This window comes from Populus nigra, chromosome 7, assembly GCF_951802175.1.
Source record: "Populus nigra chromosome 7, ddPopNigr1.1, whole genome shotgun sequence".
In the NCBI taxonomy this organism is placed as follows: domain Eukaryota; kingdom Viridiplantae; phylum Streptophyta; class Magnoliopsida; order Malpighiales; family Salicaceae; genus Populus; species Populus nigra.
This window is the reverse complement of record NC_084858.1, coordinates 5,779,842-5,797,254: the sequence shown is the minus strand read 5'-3', so window position 1 is coordinate 5,797,254 and position 17,413 is coordinate 5,779,842. Positions and strand designations below refer to the sequence as shown.

The following is a 17,413-nucleotide window of genomic DNA, read 5'->3' as shown; positions in this document are numbered from 1 at the left end:
GTCCCAAGTCATATTAATTTTTTTAAAAATAAAAAACGCTTGTATCATAAAATTATAAATGTTTTTTTTAATTTCATCATTTTTATTTTTTTCTCTATCAAAGTTAATTTTTATTTTTTTATTGCTATTTGTTTTATTTGAAATTATTTTTAGTTTTTTTTTCTTAAAAACTTCATCCCCCATGGGGTTTTTTGCTATTAATTTCAAAAAAAATATTGTCTTGTTGTTGCAAAACATGAGACACAATGCTAGTTTTGCACTGTATTATAAATATATATTTTGTATTATTATATTATATGAAAACTATATCATATAAATTACAAAAAGAACATAATATGCGTGTGTACATTAATTTTAATGCAAACTAACTTAAAATCATGTATTTAGTAATTGTTTAGTATTGTAGTGGAAAATATTTTTTTAAAGTAATTTTTGTATGAAAATATATTTAAATTTTTTATTTTTAATATTAATATATTAAAATCATTAAAAAATAATTGTAATATTTTTTAACACTTATAAAATGCTTTCAGATAAAGTTTCAAACCAATATCAAACAGGCATTTAATCAACATCCCAGTCTCGTTACCAAGTCTCACCACTAAAAATCTGACACTCGCTACTTTTTTAGCCAAACACAGTCCAAATTTTAGGGCGCAGTGAGCATTGATGTGAATACGACATCGTTCAGGGGAGGAAATAAAATGACAAAAATGTATCAACCTTTTTCACATTTTTTAGGTCATGTCTACCTCTTAGTGGGTCCGACTAGAAGAAAATTAAATGGCGCGCCCAGTCTTTTTTGTCGTCGATGATTGACAAGTGGATAAGCTTACCTTTTTCCATTGAAGCACTAAAATCTGCCACGTGTTCAGCAAATCCACTATCGGTCTCTTTTCAACACGTGTCCCTTTTAGGGTCCACCAGTGAAAGTCAACATAAGAGCGTTATCGATGGTCTTGACACAACCACGTGGACATCATCGCTTTTGATTTGGAGGTGGGAACCACGACAAACTTGAATAATTGTATCATTTTTAATTATAATTTTCCTCTACTTTATATGATATATTTTTTAGTTTTATTCTTACGCATATAAAAATATTAAATCAATTTTCACAACATGAAGATATTATTTGGGCTAAAAGTTCATCATATAAACAACAAATCAATTTAAAAGAATTTAGATCCAAAACATTAATGGGATCTTAATGATTTTAGATTTGTTCACAAACTTCATACAATTAACAATACAACACACTACTCAATGTCAACATTATAAACTTTATACAATTAACAAAATGCATTCATCCAACATACCATTTTCATTGAGCAAAAATATTTGTTTAACAAAAAAGTTCACTCAAGTATGGGAATTCAATGATAGGGGTTAGCAAAATACCAACAAATCAATTAAATCGAGAAAACTAAAAAACAATTAGAATATTTTTAAAAAAATTTGGTTCGGTTTCATAAGTTCGAAATAAAAAACCGAATCGAACCGAATTGATTAAGTTAAGAAATAAACCAAATCAAACAAAAAAAACCCAAAAAACCAATTAGAAAGTCCAAAAAAACCCAAAAAAACAATATAATTTTTAATTTTTAATATAAAATAACCAAACCGAACCAAAACCAATCGGTTGGGTTTCGTTTTTAACTTAAAATAATCGAACCGAACCGAAACCGGTCAGTTGGAACCGGTTTTGGTTCGGTTTATGGTTTTTTTTTTAAATTTCAGTTTGATTGTTTTTAGATAAAAACCAAACCAAATAAAAAATGATATCTCTATTAAATGATATTGGTCCTGCTTGAATTGAAAAAAAACTAAATGAGCCTATAATATCCATGAAATTAAGTCCTAAAAGTATATAAAAATAATAATAAAGGTGATGCTTAAGTACTTATCACCGCAAAGAAAAAGTTGTTAAAAAACTAATTGTTTAAACTTAATTTTATAACAAGTATTTAATAATAAAAACACAAAATGTATTTTTTTTTACAATTACTCATTATCTTATATTATCAATATTACTCATTACTATCCAACCTCATTAGTAAACTCTGAAATAAAAGAGATATAATAAAATAGCTTAGTAAATTATAACTTAAAAAGTTTTTCAAATTGATAATAAAATAGCTAAACTAGTAAACTCTTTATCTAATTCTAGTTTTTCAAACTTTTCAAGATCATTTATTATTTGTAAAATATTTTTTTGATTACAGAGAAGAGCAACTCTAATTTTGACAGCAGATGAGAGCTTCAATAGTTGTTGAATTCAATAAACTTCTAAAGGGATCCAGTACACGATCCTTATGCTAAAAATTAATTTCAAATAAGTGTTGAAATATGAATAACTAAGGATATTTTTTGCAACTATAGAGAGTATTGGATACTTGGAGCTGTTAGCTTTCCATTTTGATCTTCACATTCATGTGCCGAATACTTCTCTAATTTAGTTTTACTCTCCTCGTTATCCTCCTTCATTAGAAGGCTATAGCTTGAAATGCATCTTCCTCCACCTTATTATCATTCAAATATTGAGAAAGATTATTTATAATAGAATATTATGCCACTTTTCTATTATCTTAGCTGGAATAAAAGTAAAATACCCTTACAATTATATCTTTTACCTTTTTAATCAAATCTTTCACCATGACAGCCAAGCAACTCTTTCTATATTTATAATAGAATATTAATACTCAAACTATTAAGGCAAGCAAGACTTCATATATTTTAACTTATAATGAGGATCTAAATTAATTACTATAAATAAAAAAAAAATATATCCTCAAACTTTCTCCAATATTCATCAAACTTGTATTTCATATTGGATGTCATTTCATTTGTTAAGAAATCTTTATTTTTGGACAATTTTGAAATTTGTGTTTGTATAGAGACTAGTTCATGAAAGAAACAATTGCTCATGACATGCAAAGGCCCTGAAAATCTCAAAATTACCCTATAGAATAATCTCAAGAACTTTATAAAAATTCTTTCATTTTTCCCATCTATATTGTTAGGAGGTCCTTTATGTATCTTTTTACCTTTTGAATCTACCTCTAAAAAGAACATTAAATACCAAGGATTATCTTCATCTTTTTTTATTAAACACTTTCTTTAATTTTATAGTTGTATGTAATCAGCCAAGCAACTCTTTATTGTTTTCACAATGGTCTTACCATTGTGATTAAAAACTTGATAAAAGTTTTAAATTATTTTAAAAAGTTCCAATCACTATCCACCCAATAACTTGTGACACATATGTAATTTATATTTTGTACACACATGTAAAACATATTGTAAACCCCCGTAAATAGAAATAAATAACAAAAAAATAGGAATGAAGTAATGAGGTCTCGATAACTAATGGAGATTCGGTATGAAAGAAATGAATAAATAGTAGGAATGATAATAAATGTGTCATGTAAGAGAGAATGATCTATATAAACAAATTTAAAGGTATTGTTGAAGTCAAAATGACGGTTATGATTTTTAGTTTAAAACTTGTAATGTTGGTGAAACCAGTGACGAGTTTTAATGGATAAAAGAATAAGAAAAATAAGAAGACATACACTAGCTTATTCTTAATGGTTTTCTTTAACTTTGTCTTTTTTTCAGCATAAAAGGTTCAAGCAATCCTTTGTGATAGTGATTCACGAGGGGATACAAAATCTGGGTTATATAGAGTTACATGGCTTGAGAAAACTGTTTAAATCCTAAACCTTTTACTATCCTAAAAGAAAACTCATCATAAATAATCATCTTAGTAAGTGTCTTTCTACAAGTTTCTTAACTAAAATTAATAGCTTTAAGAGTACCCTTAGTTCCATCTTTAACTCCTTTAAAAGTTTGAGTTAATGTTTTTTGTCATTAAACTTAAACCTACTAGAAAACTTTTTACACAAGCTATTTAAGCGTGTCTATAAATTACCAGCTTCACGAGTCTTTAAAGCACATGTATAATCTTGTTGATAATACTTATATACAGATCTCTTTAATAATGGATTGCAACACTTTTATATATCAAAATGATGCTAAACTTTAGATATAATTCTTAGAGGTTACATTTATTTTCTTGTTATCTTTGTTGCAAGTAGCATTTGTAAAAGTGATTGAAACAAGGTTGCTCTTTGTTGGAGCAACAACATCATTCATTGGAGTTTAAACATCATTATTTACTAGAAGAGCATTAACATTGATGTCTTAAATAGAAGGTCTTCTATTATCTATCTAAAACAAAAAGATTTAATCAATATAATATTTTATATTTATTAAATAAAAACAATCAATGCAACTGCATAAACATTTTGTTAGTTAAAGTATTATATTCAGGCTAGCTTGGTTATCTAAAATTTTAGTGAATCTTTTAATAAAAATAAGTGATATTTTTATATGAAATTATTTTATGAGTCAGTTTAATGTACATGTTATTTGACAAGTACCTATATATTATTTACATGTATTCCTTATATTCTAATTTATAAGAGCAGTTGTTTTTTTTATAAAGAAAAGAATATAATATTATTATTCCATAAACTTTATCTTTACTTTATGTTAATTAATAAAATATAATTAAATATTAAAGACAAAAAAACTTTATTTATAATAAATATAAATCTAGTACTATGTATAACTAACCAATTGACCACAAGACATGTTCACTAGGACGCCCCTCGTGGTTCAGTTCACTTGAATGCCAGTTCCGGCGCACCGTGTAATGGTTGCCTCGCTGCGACACTGCTCTATAGTCATGTGCCAACTGGTGGCACTGCCAAGAGGTTACAAATAAGCTCTTGTTCATAAGTGCAGTGCACCTGTGCAAGCAAGCAGGAGCTGGATGCACAAGAAATCTGTGTGCTGTTGTAATTTGAAGGAAAATAAATGCACTGATTACTCATAATGAGGCAACAAATGATCACTTTATTGCTTATGATAATATATTAACCAATCTTATTTATGATCCATACCCCGCACAGTAAAGGCAATACTCATTATTATTGACTTGAATGTCAATGACCTATCTTTTACCCTAATGAAGAGAACATTTAATATATTTGAGAAAAAACCCGTGATGGCCAGGGATGCAAGATTCATTCCAAAATCACTGTATAATTTGTAAAAATCGGATTGTGCTGTGAGCTCTTGGGGTCCATGCACCTGCCTTCGGACCAGGTCACGGACATGGAACTTCGTAAATCTCTTAGCCAGGATCTATTATTCTGGCTGGCTGGCTGGTTGGTGGTTGGCACTGCAAACCAAGTCAACAAAGATCATATCAAACTTATTTTGAATATGTCTCGTGCAAGCAATGCTATCCTTCCAAATGCAAAGCACTACCCATGTCCTCGCCGAGCTGAGATTTGGAGTCTTGATTTATATTTCATGTGCAAGGATGTTTACTTCATTACAATTTAATTAGGCGACATCCCTTGCTAGACGTGCTTGTGCTTTTTTTTTCTTTCTTTCTTTTTTAATTATGGCTGTTTGGGTTATCTTCTGTGCACTTCAACTAATTCCCTTGAGATTCTGAAGTTAACGATTATAAGTCTCTAGCGGCCCTGAGATTTACGTCACTTGAATTAATGAATTCTGGAAAGTAAATTTAGGGTCTGACCAGTTGAATTATACCTCTTACCCTCGACTTCTTAGATTGCTATTGCAACGATCAAGTGCGGCTTCTTTTCTCGATACAGGTCACGAGAAAAATTAAGAGCTTGTTTGTTTTTATGTTTTAATTTAAAAAAAATTAATTTTTTTTATTTTTTTATTTTAAATTTTCATATTATTTTGATATGTTATTATGAAAAATAAATAAAAAAATATTATATCAATATATTTCTAAATAAAAATAAATTTTAAAAATCAATCAATTTCACAATAACACCTTTTCATTTCAATCACAATAAGCGTTCTTTCAAAAAAAAAAAAAAAGACAAGATATGATGGCTAACTATCTAGGCCAACCACTGGCCTAATGGGATGTGATTTGGGATTTAATAATTGATGGAAAAAAATTAAGCATTCTCATATTGCAAGTCTTTGCATCATACCAAGCTTGTACGAAACATAAAACAAACCTCTCAATTTGAGAAAATAAATTTGTAGGTTTGAAAATAAATTACTCTGTTATTAAAAACTCTTATAAAATTAATAGAAGTAGGGAGAAAGTTACGAGGATGTTGATATAAAATATATTAATAATGTTTTTCATAATAATGAACGATCTTTTTGGCAAGTCTTCAATTTGAGGATATATTTAAAAATATTAAAATTTCAAGACTTAAATGAAAAGGTTGTCAAAGTTAGGAGGGTGTCACGATCCTGGACGAAGCGGCTCATGGAAAGAGAACTGGGGTTTTATTTTATTTTATTTTATTTATCCTCTCTTGTTTTTATTTAAATTTTTGCTGCAATTGTTTTTAAAAAATAAAAAATTGCTACTAAAATCTAAATAGGAACAAGAGAGGGTTTTTTTTATTATTTGTTAATGTGAATTTTCGGGTTAGCTTACATGTATATTAACTAATCTTATAAGTCCTGAAGTTAACGATCATGTAAGTTTCTAGTGATCCTAATATTTGTGGGACTCAAACTGGTGATCTCTAAGGAGAAAATTTAGAGTCTGACCAGTTAAGTTACACCTCGTTAGAATTATGTAATTTGCGGTTTTAAATCTTAGAAAACCAAAGTGAATATTTAATTAAGGAATAGTTTGATATTAAAAAAGAGATCATAGAAGGTAAATACTTGGCGTATAAATATATGAATCAAAGATTGGAAAATAACCATAACATTATAAGAAATAATCAAATAAAATTCAGAGAGAATAAAGATAATCAAGGATCAAATATATGATATTTTAAATAGATTTACTCGTATCATTCCAGTTATATGAAAAGAATCTAATCTAGATAAATAAAAAAGAAGGGGTGAAATTGTTTTTTTATTTTTATTATTTTTAAAAGGAACCTTCCGTGGATTGGACACAGACGGGAAGCGCGTGGAGGAAGAGTTCCCTAAATGGGGAAATAAATCCAACAATCGAATTAATTGCACAATAAGCTGCGGTGACAAAGGGAGCAAAAATATAAAAAATGAGGTCGGAATGAAATTCAAATTCACACTAAATTCAAATTCACTACAAACTCTTATTAACTTCACGCGTCTCTCTCTACCGTCATAAAAAATAAAATTCGGGGGGTCGTAGTCTTCGCCATCGTAAATAATAATAATAAAAAAAACCCTCACTGAAATCACGCATTCCCTTTTCGTTTCTCTTTGAGAGAGAACAAATTCTAGAGAGAGGCGCGCACACAGAGCCCTCTGCTTTGCTTGTTTTCTTTGCCATTTCCGCCTTGAAAAACAAAGTGAGATAAAGAAAATCTGTGAGAATTTTATTTGTTTATTTAATTTAGCAGTCTCGCCGGTTGGTGTCATTTTGTGGAAATGAACGTTTTGAGTTAACGAGGTAGTCTGCTCTTTACTTATTTAAGTAAGAATTCTGTGCGCGCTCTCATTTCTTTTTATTTCAGTATTCTACTATTTAATTTGTTCTTGTTCCTATCTCTTATTTTTGCAGATTTTTAAGGGTTTGCCTGTTGATTTCGTCGAGTTTTGGTGGGAAGTGAAGTGGGTTAATCTTGAAATCGGGGCTTAAGTCTGTTAAGAGTATCAAGCTTTCGAAGTGGCATTGGTGAAATATTGATTGCCGGTTTAGAGGTAAGAGAAATGGGTGATACTGAGGAAGCAAATAGTGAAATGATACAAAGGTTGCAATCTTCTTTTGGAACAACGCAATCATCATCTACTACCATGGCTAAGCAACCCTTTTCTTTGATAAACCAAATAGATGTGTCTCAGTTGAGTTTGAACCCAACCCAAATGCGGGCGAGGCATTTTACGAATTTTTCTCAGAATTTTAGTGGGGATAGTAACAAAAGAGTAGGGTTTCCGCCTTCCCATCCTAATCAGATCCCACCCATTTCGCCTTATTCCCAGATCCCAGTGTCCAGGCCAGTGAACCAGCAAATGGGTCCGCAGAGTTTTAGTCTGGGGCCTACTCATTCGCGATCTTTGTCGCAGCCATCATCGTTTTTCTCCCTTGATTCCTTGCCCCCGTTGAGTCCGGCCCCTTTCCGGGATTCATCTTCGCCTTCGGTTTCGGACCCTATTTCTACTGACGTGTTCATGGAGGAGAAGGATGGTGGTTCTCATTCGTTATTGCCTCCCTCGCCTTTTAATAGGGGCAATGCTCCACGGGTTGTTGAGAGTTTGCCTCCACGGAAAGCGCATAGAAGGTCTAACAGTGATATTCCATTTGGACTTGCTAATGTGTTGCAATGTTCACCGCCCCTTATTCCGTCGAGGGGTTCAAGTGGGTTGGAGCGGTCGATGTCTGGGAGAGAAAATTCAGGGATGGCTAAGCCAGCACAATCGGTGAAAAAGGAATGGGAGAGAGGTGGTGACAGCAATGCGGAGGGGATGGGTGAGAGGAAATCTGAAGGGGAAGTCGTGGATGATTTGTTTTCTGCTTACATGAATTTAGATAACATTGACGTATTGAACTCCTCGGGTACTGATGAGAAGAATGGTAATGAGAATCGTGAGGATTTGGATAGTAGAGCTAGTGGGACCAAGACGAATGGTGGTGATAGCAGCGATAATGAGGCAGAAAGCAGCGTGAATGAAAGTGGTGGCAACCTGCCAAGAGCAGGATCGAGTTCTTCAACAGAGAAGAGGGAAGGGATCAAAAGGAGTGCTGGGGGTGACATTGCTCCTACCACCAGACACTACAGAAGTCTGTCAATGGATAGTTTCATGGGCAAATTGAACTTTGGTAACGAATCTCCAAAGCTGCCACCCTCCCCAGGAACTCGTCCAGGACAGCTATCACCCACCGATTCAATAGATGGGAATGCCTTTAGCTTGGATTTTGGGAATGGTGAATTTAGTGGTGCTGAACTGAAGAAAATTATGGCGAATGAGAAACTTGCTGAGATCGCTTTAGCTGACCCAAAACGTGCAAAGAGGTACGTTCAATTTGGATCGATCACTAATTCACCAGATACATGATGTTATAATCCTTTGCCTCATTGCTTCATGTTCCTCATTTGTTTTCCAATTTCAGGATTTTGGCAAATCGTCAATCAGCTGCCCGTTCCAAGGAGAGGAAGATGAGATATATCTCAGAACTGGAACACAAGGTTCAGACTTTGCAGACAGAAGCTACCACATTGTCTGCCCAGCTTACTCTTTTACAGGTAGCGATGTGAAATATTGAAACTTGTTTCCATGTAATTATAGCGTTATCTTTTCTATAATCTTTCACTATTTTCTTCTACATATCCAGAGAGATTCTGTTGGTCTTACTAACCAGAACAATGAATTGAAATTTCGCATCCAAGCCATGGAGCAACAAGCTCAACTCCGAGATGGTATGGATTCTCCCACCCCATTTTTTTTTGCATATTTTCTCATTGCATTTATATGTTCTGTTAGTGTGCGAATAGCGTCAGTGCCTGTTGTGTGAATGTACTATCCTTGGTTATTTCCTGTTCGTTGTTGTATGAAGAACTTGCGTATCCAGAATTAAGCCTTATGGTGAGTAAGTTTTGTCCATGGTGATTAGCTCTCTTGTTTGCGTGGTCATGCTGCCATGGACATTTCTCTATTATTAACTTGTGTCCATGTAGTTAGGTGAGCAATCACTTGCGTTTAAAGTCTTATCTGTTAGTGTATGATGTAACTCCTCTTCTAACATATAGTCACAGTGTGCAACTGGTTAGCGTAACCTGTTGAAAGAATTACATGGCTAATATTCTTTGGTAGATTTGTTGATGGAAAAAATATGGGAGGCCTTCATTTCATGGATTATTTACTTATTCTTTGACCTTCAGCATGTTTGGTAGATTTGTTGGTAATTGTATTCAACTGTAACAGCTTTAAACGAGGCATTAACTGCTGAGGTCCGACGGTTGAAGATTGCGACTGCGGAGCAGGGTGGGGACTCTGATCCATCCAAGAGCATGGTTCAGCAGCAGCTTTCTATCAACCCTCAGATGTACCTGCAGCAGCCACGACCTTCACAACTTGGCATGCATCAATTGCAGCAGCAGTCATCAGCCTCCCAATTCAACATGCATCAACGGCAACAGCAACAGCAACAGCAGTCCTCCCAGCCACAGCCTCAACAAAATGGAAATACTACCCCAAAGCCAGATTCAAATCAATAGGCTGGGAAGAAAAAGATGGCTATGTTGATTATTAATCGTCTCATCAACTTCCGGCGCTTTACATTTACTACTTACAATGCATTCATTCATTTGTTTTCCATCTCCAAGCGACGTCTCTATGGTTTGGTAGTTACAAATTCAACCTGCATCGCATATCTCCAGCTCGGAATTTCGTTTAAAGTGATATATATACAGGCCTTTATATATATATATATATATATATATATATATATATGTTATTCATGATTATGAATGTTACTTGTTTCTGGTAGATATTTAATCCATAAAGAGAACATTTCTTAGACGTGACATGTTTTGTTAAGACGTTTAAAGAGTTGAACTGAAAACTCTTATTTGTTTGTTTCAGCAAAGAATGGCTGATTCCTTTATAATTGCTTGTGCTTTTGTATGCCTTTAGACTTGTTATTTTGTGTTTAACCCAAACAAGACAAATCAGGAGCTGCTAATTAACAGAAACTTTCAGGAAATGCAATAGTTCGTTTTTTAAAATGTTTTTTATTTAAAAATATATTAAAATAATAATTTTTTATTTTTTTAAAAATATTTTTTAAAATAATTTAAAAATATCAAAAAATATTAATTTAAAATTAATTAATTAATTAAAAAAATTAATTTTTTTTAAAATATTTTTAAAATGTAAAAATAAATATATCCTAAATGGTTTGGGAGTTTCACTTAGCTAAAAACACTATTTATCATTTGATTGTGGTGCTTTTTTTCCTTTGTCTAATTGAAGCTCAATTATTGTCACAAATGATAAGATTGAAAAGAGGATAAGCATGAAAAGAACGAAAATAGATGGTTATTTTGAAATTTGATTTAAAAAATACACTTTTATCCTTATATTTTTTAATTTATAAACTTTTGATCCATCAATCTTTTTTAAAATTTATTTTTTATTCAATTTTATTTTCTATAATTTATTTTTTATTCTTAGTTTAAGAGATGAGAAAGAGTGGCTGGATGTATTAGTTAAAATTGATTTTGACTATGAAAAAGATATATTTAGGTGCCAATAAGTTTTATTAAATGAAAAAAATTTATCTTATGTGTTCTTCCTTGCCCTTAACTTTACTTGAGATGATAAATTTGGACTTAGAAAATTTTTTAGTTTCAAGTGATTTTGAATTTTTGGATGAATTTTTAAATTGTTTAAAGTCACATACAAGTTTATCAATGTGTTTTGGGTTAAAATGAATTTCTAAATAATAAAAAACATAAGCCATGATTTTCCTGGCATTATATTGGATGGAATCATATAAATGACATGTCGTCTATCTTTATTTTTATTTTAAAGAGGAGGGCGACAAGTTGTCTACCGTGTAAAAAAAATTACACAAGCCAGCGCATCTGGACCTTTTTTTTATACATTTTTTATAGTTTTTGTTTTTCAATTTGATCCTTCTTAATTGACCTTTATTGATTTTTCTTTATTTTTTTTCAATCATATCCTTTAATATTTTGTTGATTTTTAATTGGGCAGCAAAATTTGTTTTGATTTGATATTTATAGGTTCATCGCAATCTCAAATAAATAATCCAATTTTAGGTGGTTTTTAATTTTACGTACGTCTATTTTTCTTATCATATAGTTAAATAAAAAATTATAAAAAATTTATTGAACTTGATTTAGTTCATAACTCGGGTCATAGATTTGGTTAGTTGACTTATGTTGATTATGAATCGGGCTTTATAATTTATTTCGGTTACACAAATAATTTTTAATTTATTTAATTAAATGTATGATAAACTTTTAAATTTACGATTGAGATTTTTTTATGTTAAAAGAACATGTATGAAATGCCATCATATTCATTTTTTTATGTTGAAAAAAAATTTATCCGACACGTGGTGAAACGAGAGGTAGTTCTGCTATGTTATTTTTCTAGTTTTGAAATTAACATAGCAAGAAAAAAAAAAATTTGTATCATTTGTTTTTCTAGAATGTCTGAAACAGTGCATTTTAAAGATAAAAGTAACATGATTTACACAGGGTTTTGTTGCGAGGTATTTGGCACATATGAGAAGGTTTAATGCTGCCAATTATTTTACTGTTGGATGTAACACGAACAATGACTAGTTATTTCAGGCTCTCCATTAGAAAATAAATGCCATACGCAGAGACAGAAAATCATTCAGCATCATCAATTATATGACCGAACTAATTCACTCACATTCATCCGAAGCAAATGTAACCAATCATGTAAAATTTCGAGTGATTTGATGCACAGTGAGATGCTGAATTTCTTAAAAACCATAAAGGGAATGTTAACAGGGAACTAAAGATTAGAAAACTCCCACAGATAGAACTTTGATGGAGCACTTATCCCTGTATAAAAAAGCCCTGTCGATGCCGATACACCATTAAGAAAAAATAATAAAACCAAGCACTTTTAGGATTAAATCTTGCAAAATTTAGAATGCCAAACAAAATTGTGCAGCTTCTACTTTTGGAACCTTAATTAATCCAAGGCAGCACACCTAGATTGTACTGAGATCATTAGATAAGTCATCTACCACCTGACCACATCACATAATAAATAATAATAAATCCTGCTGTCATGACCCAAAATCCATCAATTCTGCAAAGAAGACAACTTCCCGACTTCACTAACTTTATGCACCTCTTGATTTAGGGGTGCTTGCACCCAGCTCCCATCAATGGACTCGAGACTTCCATTCAATCCATCATCCATAAAATCACCGACCCTTTTCACCTTAACCTCCTTTGGCTGAACAGGGTAATTCCCAGAGAAGCAAGCATAACAAAAGCTCGGAGACTCATCACCTAACAATTTCTTCAAGCTATCCAATGGTAGAAATGCAAGCGAATCGCATCCAATAAACTCCCTAATCTCCTCCACGCTCATTCTGTTAGATATCAACTCCTCGGAACTTGGTGTATCTACTCCATAGTAGCAAGAAGCTATAATTGGTGGACTAGCAATCCTCATATGGACCTCCTTAGCCCCAGCCTCCTTAAGCAACCTAACAATTTTCGACGAGGTAGTTCCTCTCACAATTGAATCATCCACAACCACAACTCTCTTCCCCTCCAAGACTCCCCTCACTGGAGATAGCTTAAGCTTAACACCAAAGTCCCTAATCTTCTGGGATGGCTCAATAAAAGTCCTTCCTACATAATGCGACCTTATCAACCCTTGCTGAAAAGGGACACCAGCTTTCGCGGCATAGCCAAGTGCAGCCACCACCCCAGAATCTGGGACTGCAATCACCACATCGCAGTCAACAGGAGCCTCGGTAGCCAGTATTTCCCCAAAAACGTGCCTTGACTCATAAACAGACCTACCAAATACTACTGAATTAGGCAAAGAAAAATAAATATGCTCAAATATGCACTGTTTCGGTTCAGGGTGGGGCATTAAGCAAAGTGATTGAACCCCATCTTTATCCACCACTAAAACCTCACCAGGATAAACCTCTCTCTCATATGTGGCCTCAATCAAATCAAGAGCACAAGTCTCGGAAGCAAACACAACAGCACCGTTACTCCTCCTTCCCATCACCAAAGGCCTAAAACCAAAAGGGTCCCTCACGGCCACCAACTTATCCTCGGTGACAAACACCATAGAATAAGCCCCTTCTAGCTTCTCGCAAGCATCAACAATCCTCATAAAGAAAGGTCTAGCCTTTGATGTAGCAATCAAATGCAGAACAACTTCAGTATCAGAACTAGTGTTAAAAATTGAACCATTATCTTCTAGCGTAGCCCTTAATTTCCTATAATTCACTAAATTCCCATTATGGGCAACCCCAACAGAACCAAACCGGTAACCAGCAACAAAAGGTTGCACATTTTTAAGCATTGAAGACCCGGCAGTTGAATATCTAACATGACCTATAGCTAAATCACCAGGTAATTGGTCAAGTTTTGACTCATTAAACACTTCAGAGACTAAACCAACACCAGTAACAGATTGCAAGACCTTATTTTCATTAACAGCAACAATACCAGCTCCTTCCTGACCTCTATGTTGCAAAGCATGAAGGGCTAAATAGCAAAGACGCGAAGCTTCAGGGTCACCATAGACACCTACAACACCACACTCTTCGCGAGGCTTATCGTCATCATCGTCAAAATAAGAAGACAAATCATCTGGGCTCTTTTTGTTTGTGGAAACAAGGTCAGAGATTGGATTTTTAGAGGAAAGACTGATGTGGGTTTTGTGGGTGGTGTGAGAAAGGCAAGGTTTTTGAGGGAAAAGAGAGGGTTTTTGAGGGAAAAGAGAGGGTTTTTGAGGGGTTTTGGGGAGGATAAAAAGAGGGGCCTTTTGGGGTATTTGAGGGTTAGGTTTCAAGGAATAAGAAGGCTTTGAAAGAGCAGAGAAACTAGTGGTGTCTGCCATGGATGGAGGAGGAGAAAAAAGAATGGTGCGTGCGTGCGTGTGGGCGAGAGAGAAAGAGAGAGGCTGAGCGGTAGAGTAAAGGAAGAAGTTTGCGGAGCTTTAATAGTAGTTTGCAATTTGACTAGGTTTTGGGAGACTTTTACTTGATGGAGGGTACGGAAGATGTTTTATATGAGTATCTTTTAAGTATTTTTTATTTTGAAAAGTATTAAAATAATATATTTTTATTTTTTAAAATTTATTTCTTATATAGTATATTAAAATAATTTAAAAATATATAAAAAATTAATTTAAAATAAAAAATAAGTTAAACGTCAAATATCCTATTTGTGGTTACCGCACGCCTAGATTCCTAGAAGGTTATTATTGGACACTACAAAGAAAGAAAGGGTTATTATTGGAAACTATAAAGAAAGAATGGTGGAAATTGCAATTTAATCATCTTTTCCCAATTACATGGAGTTACGGAGAAATCCTCTCTTATTCGGGGATTTCTAGTGCCCGAACCGCGTGCTACTTGTGAGTGCATCTCATGCAAAATAAAATAAATAATAATAATAATAATTATTATTATTATTATTTGAAAGTGTAATTATAATTATTTTTCAAATAATTTTTCATGTTAAAATGCATTTAATAATTTTTTTTATTTTTAAAAAATTATTTTTGACATCAGCACATCAAAATAATTTAAAAATATTAAAAATATATTAATTTAAAATTAATAAAAAAATAAAAAAAATTCAAATTTTTTCAAAAATATTTTTGAAATGCAGAAACAAACAGTCATTTAAAAAAACCATCTTATCATTAAAAAATTATTTATTTTTATATTTTAAAAATGTTTTTAAGAAAATTTATTTTTTATTTTAAATTAATATTTTCATATTATTTTGATATGTTGATGTTAAAAATAATTTTTTTAAATTAAAAAAATAATATTATTTTAATATATTTTTAAATAAAAAATATTTTAAAAGTAACAACTTAACGGTCGCATCCCAAAATACTATAAATATCATGATTGTGCCACTCACCTCCTCCTTGTATTTTGCTCAAGTGGGCATCTTCATATGCACAGTAACTCTCATTAATTTCCGACTTTTTTCGTAATAAAATCTGTCATAATTACCGTTCGATGCTTCCCCATGTTACATGGTACCGGTAGAAGATGACTGAAATAAAATAAAATATTTAATAAAACATGGTTTTGACAATGGAGATAAGAGGGTTTAGCAAAGCCCCGGCCCTATAAAAAAATTATTTTTCCAGTTTTTTTTTAATAATATTTATAGTTGTAGTCTAAATAATAAAATAATTAAAATCTTAATTCTTTTAATTTTATTTTCTGGCTTTGCATTTTTTTTTAATTTAATGTAGGTGTTCGAACCAGCTTGCATGTACCTCAACTAATTTTATATATTTTAAAATTAATAATCATATAAGTTTTTAATGGTCATAAACGTGAAGGTGCTTTAATATATAACCGTCACATATTAATTTGGCCTTGGATATATTTTTTGAGGAATACATGAACCTTTCATGTTGATATGGTAGCATCTCTCCGAATTTAACGTGAAAGATATAAGTTGCCTTTACTTGTGAAAAATTTTCTACTTTTTCGAAAAAATTCTCTAATAAATAAAAAAAAATTAAAGAAAACACGTTTGCTAACTTGGAATGAAAATTACTTTTCAAAAAAAAACATGTAATTTCTATTTTTTCACTTTTTTGGAAATTTTTTTTAAAGATACCAAAATAGTTTTTTTTCCAAATCATCTAGTATAGAAACAGGGGACTTATTTAATTCACCTAATGTTTTATGGTAATTCATTTTAATATTTTAAATTTAAAATCAAATATGGTCCTTTTCTTTTGAAATTTTTGTATATAACAAACATGTTTACTTAATTTCTGATGAAAAAAATCTATTAAAAACAAATAAAAAAATCCGAGATGAAAATTAAAAATATTATTTAAAATAAATACAATTATAATATTTTTTGTCCGAGGGACTACTCATCTATATCCATTTTTATTATATATACTAGTTGGGTTTCGTAAAGGATATTATGATCTGATGACAATTAAAAAGAGATAAAAGCAAGTTTGAATAGCTGAAGTGCATGCTATGAGGATGGAGGTAAGTAGCAGGATTGCATGTTATTGCAATACACCAAGTGAGGCAAATTAAAAATTTTCAAACAAAAGCTTTATGCTCGAACATATGGAAATGGAGCTTTTGATGCAAAAGTGAGTATAGAGCTGTAATCGCCCTAGCAGTTGATCCAACATGCATGCTGCTATGAAATCAGTCATCCTGTGTAATAGAAATGGTAAATGTCATGGCACTGGGAGTTCTTGCAAAGTCAGTGTTGTGAATGGCTGTAATTGTTAAAAATTGCCCTAGCATAGGAAAAATGATATTTCCTCAAACTAAAAATGTGATAACCATTAGCAATTAATGTAAGCACACTGCCCTGCCAAATGGAATTTAATAGAACAAATGCAGAAAAGGTTGCTTGGATGGAAGATCATCATTGAAAGAAAACGTAGGGTTTGTAGTGGTGTGCGACAGGCAGCTACCTTGATAGTGTTTCACAGTGACCTTGCACAATATTAACAAAATAGGATGGTAGTAGCAAGGGAGCAGGCTGGAATCTTTTTGTAGCATCATGATCATAGCAAGGAATGAATGCAACTACTATGAAACAAATGGCATGTTTTCTCAGCAATCCAAGAGCTGCTAAGACCTTTTTTCCATCCCCCTTTCATTGCCAGAGAAGTTAGC

General features: G+C 32.1%; 2 protein-coding genes across 3 annotated transcripts; one reads left to right on the top strand and one right to left on the bottom strand.

Moving 5' to 3' along the window:
• The first annotated feature begins 7,203 nt into the window (after nt 1-7,203).
• Nucleotides 7,204-10,627, top strand: LOC133699483 (bZIP transcription factor 29-like). 2 transcript variants are annotated; one of them, XM_062122730.1, is made up of 5 exons: nt 7,204-7,471; nt 7,583-9,032; nt 9,131-9,263; nt 9,353-9,437; nt 9,943-10,627. In XM_062122730.1, the coding sequence occupies exons 2-5, from the start codon at nt 7,732-7,734 to the stop codon at nt 10,233-10,235; spliced, it is 1,812 nt and encodes a 603-aa protein (XP_061978714.1). In that variant the 5' UTR covers nt 7,204-7,471; nt 7,583-7,731; the 3' UTR covers nt 10,236-10,627. The 2 variants fall into 2 exon arrangements, with proteins under 2 accessions (XP_061978714.1, XP_061978715.1); XM_062122731.1 differs by having other exon boundaries at nt 7,204-7,495.
• A 1,914-nt stretch (nt 10,628-12,541) lies between these two features.
• On the bottom strand, nt 12,542-14,739 carry LOC133698135 (amidophosphoribosyltransferase, chloroplastic). Its single transcript, XM_062120964.1, has one exon. The coding sequence runs from the start codon at nt 14,620-14,622 to the stop codon at nt 12,832-12,834; it is 1,791 nt and encodes a 596-aa protein (XP_061976948.1). The 5' UTR covers nt 14,623-14,739; the 3' UTR covers nt 12,542-12,831.
• Between the last annotated feature and the right edge of the window lie 2,674 nt (nt 14,740-17,413).

What these genes read in the sequence shown, in the direction of transcription:
- LOC133698135 (XM_062120964.1), bottom strand. Translation starts at nt 14,622, where the DNA reads ATGGCAGACACCACTAGTTTCTCTGCTCTTTCAAAGCCTTCTTATTCC.
- LOC133699483 (XM_062122730.1), top strand. Translation starts at nt 7,732, where the DNA reads ATGGGTGATACTGAGGAAGCAAATAGTGAAATGATACAAAGGTTGCAA. An exon ending in GACCCAAAACGTGCAAAGAG is followed by an intron (nt 9,033 to 9,130) that starts GTACGTTCAATT and finishes TTCCAATTTCAG; the next exon opens with GATTTTGGCAAATCGTCAAT. An exon ending in ACAAGCTCAACTCCGAGATG is followed by an intron (nt 9,438 to 9,942) that starts GTATGGATTCTC and finishes CAACTGTAACAG; the next exon opens with CTTTAAACGAGGCATTAACT.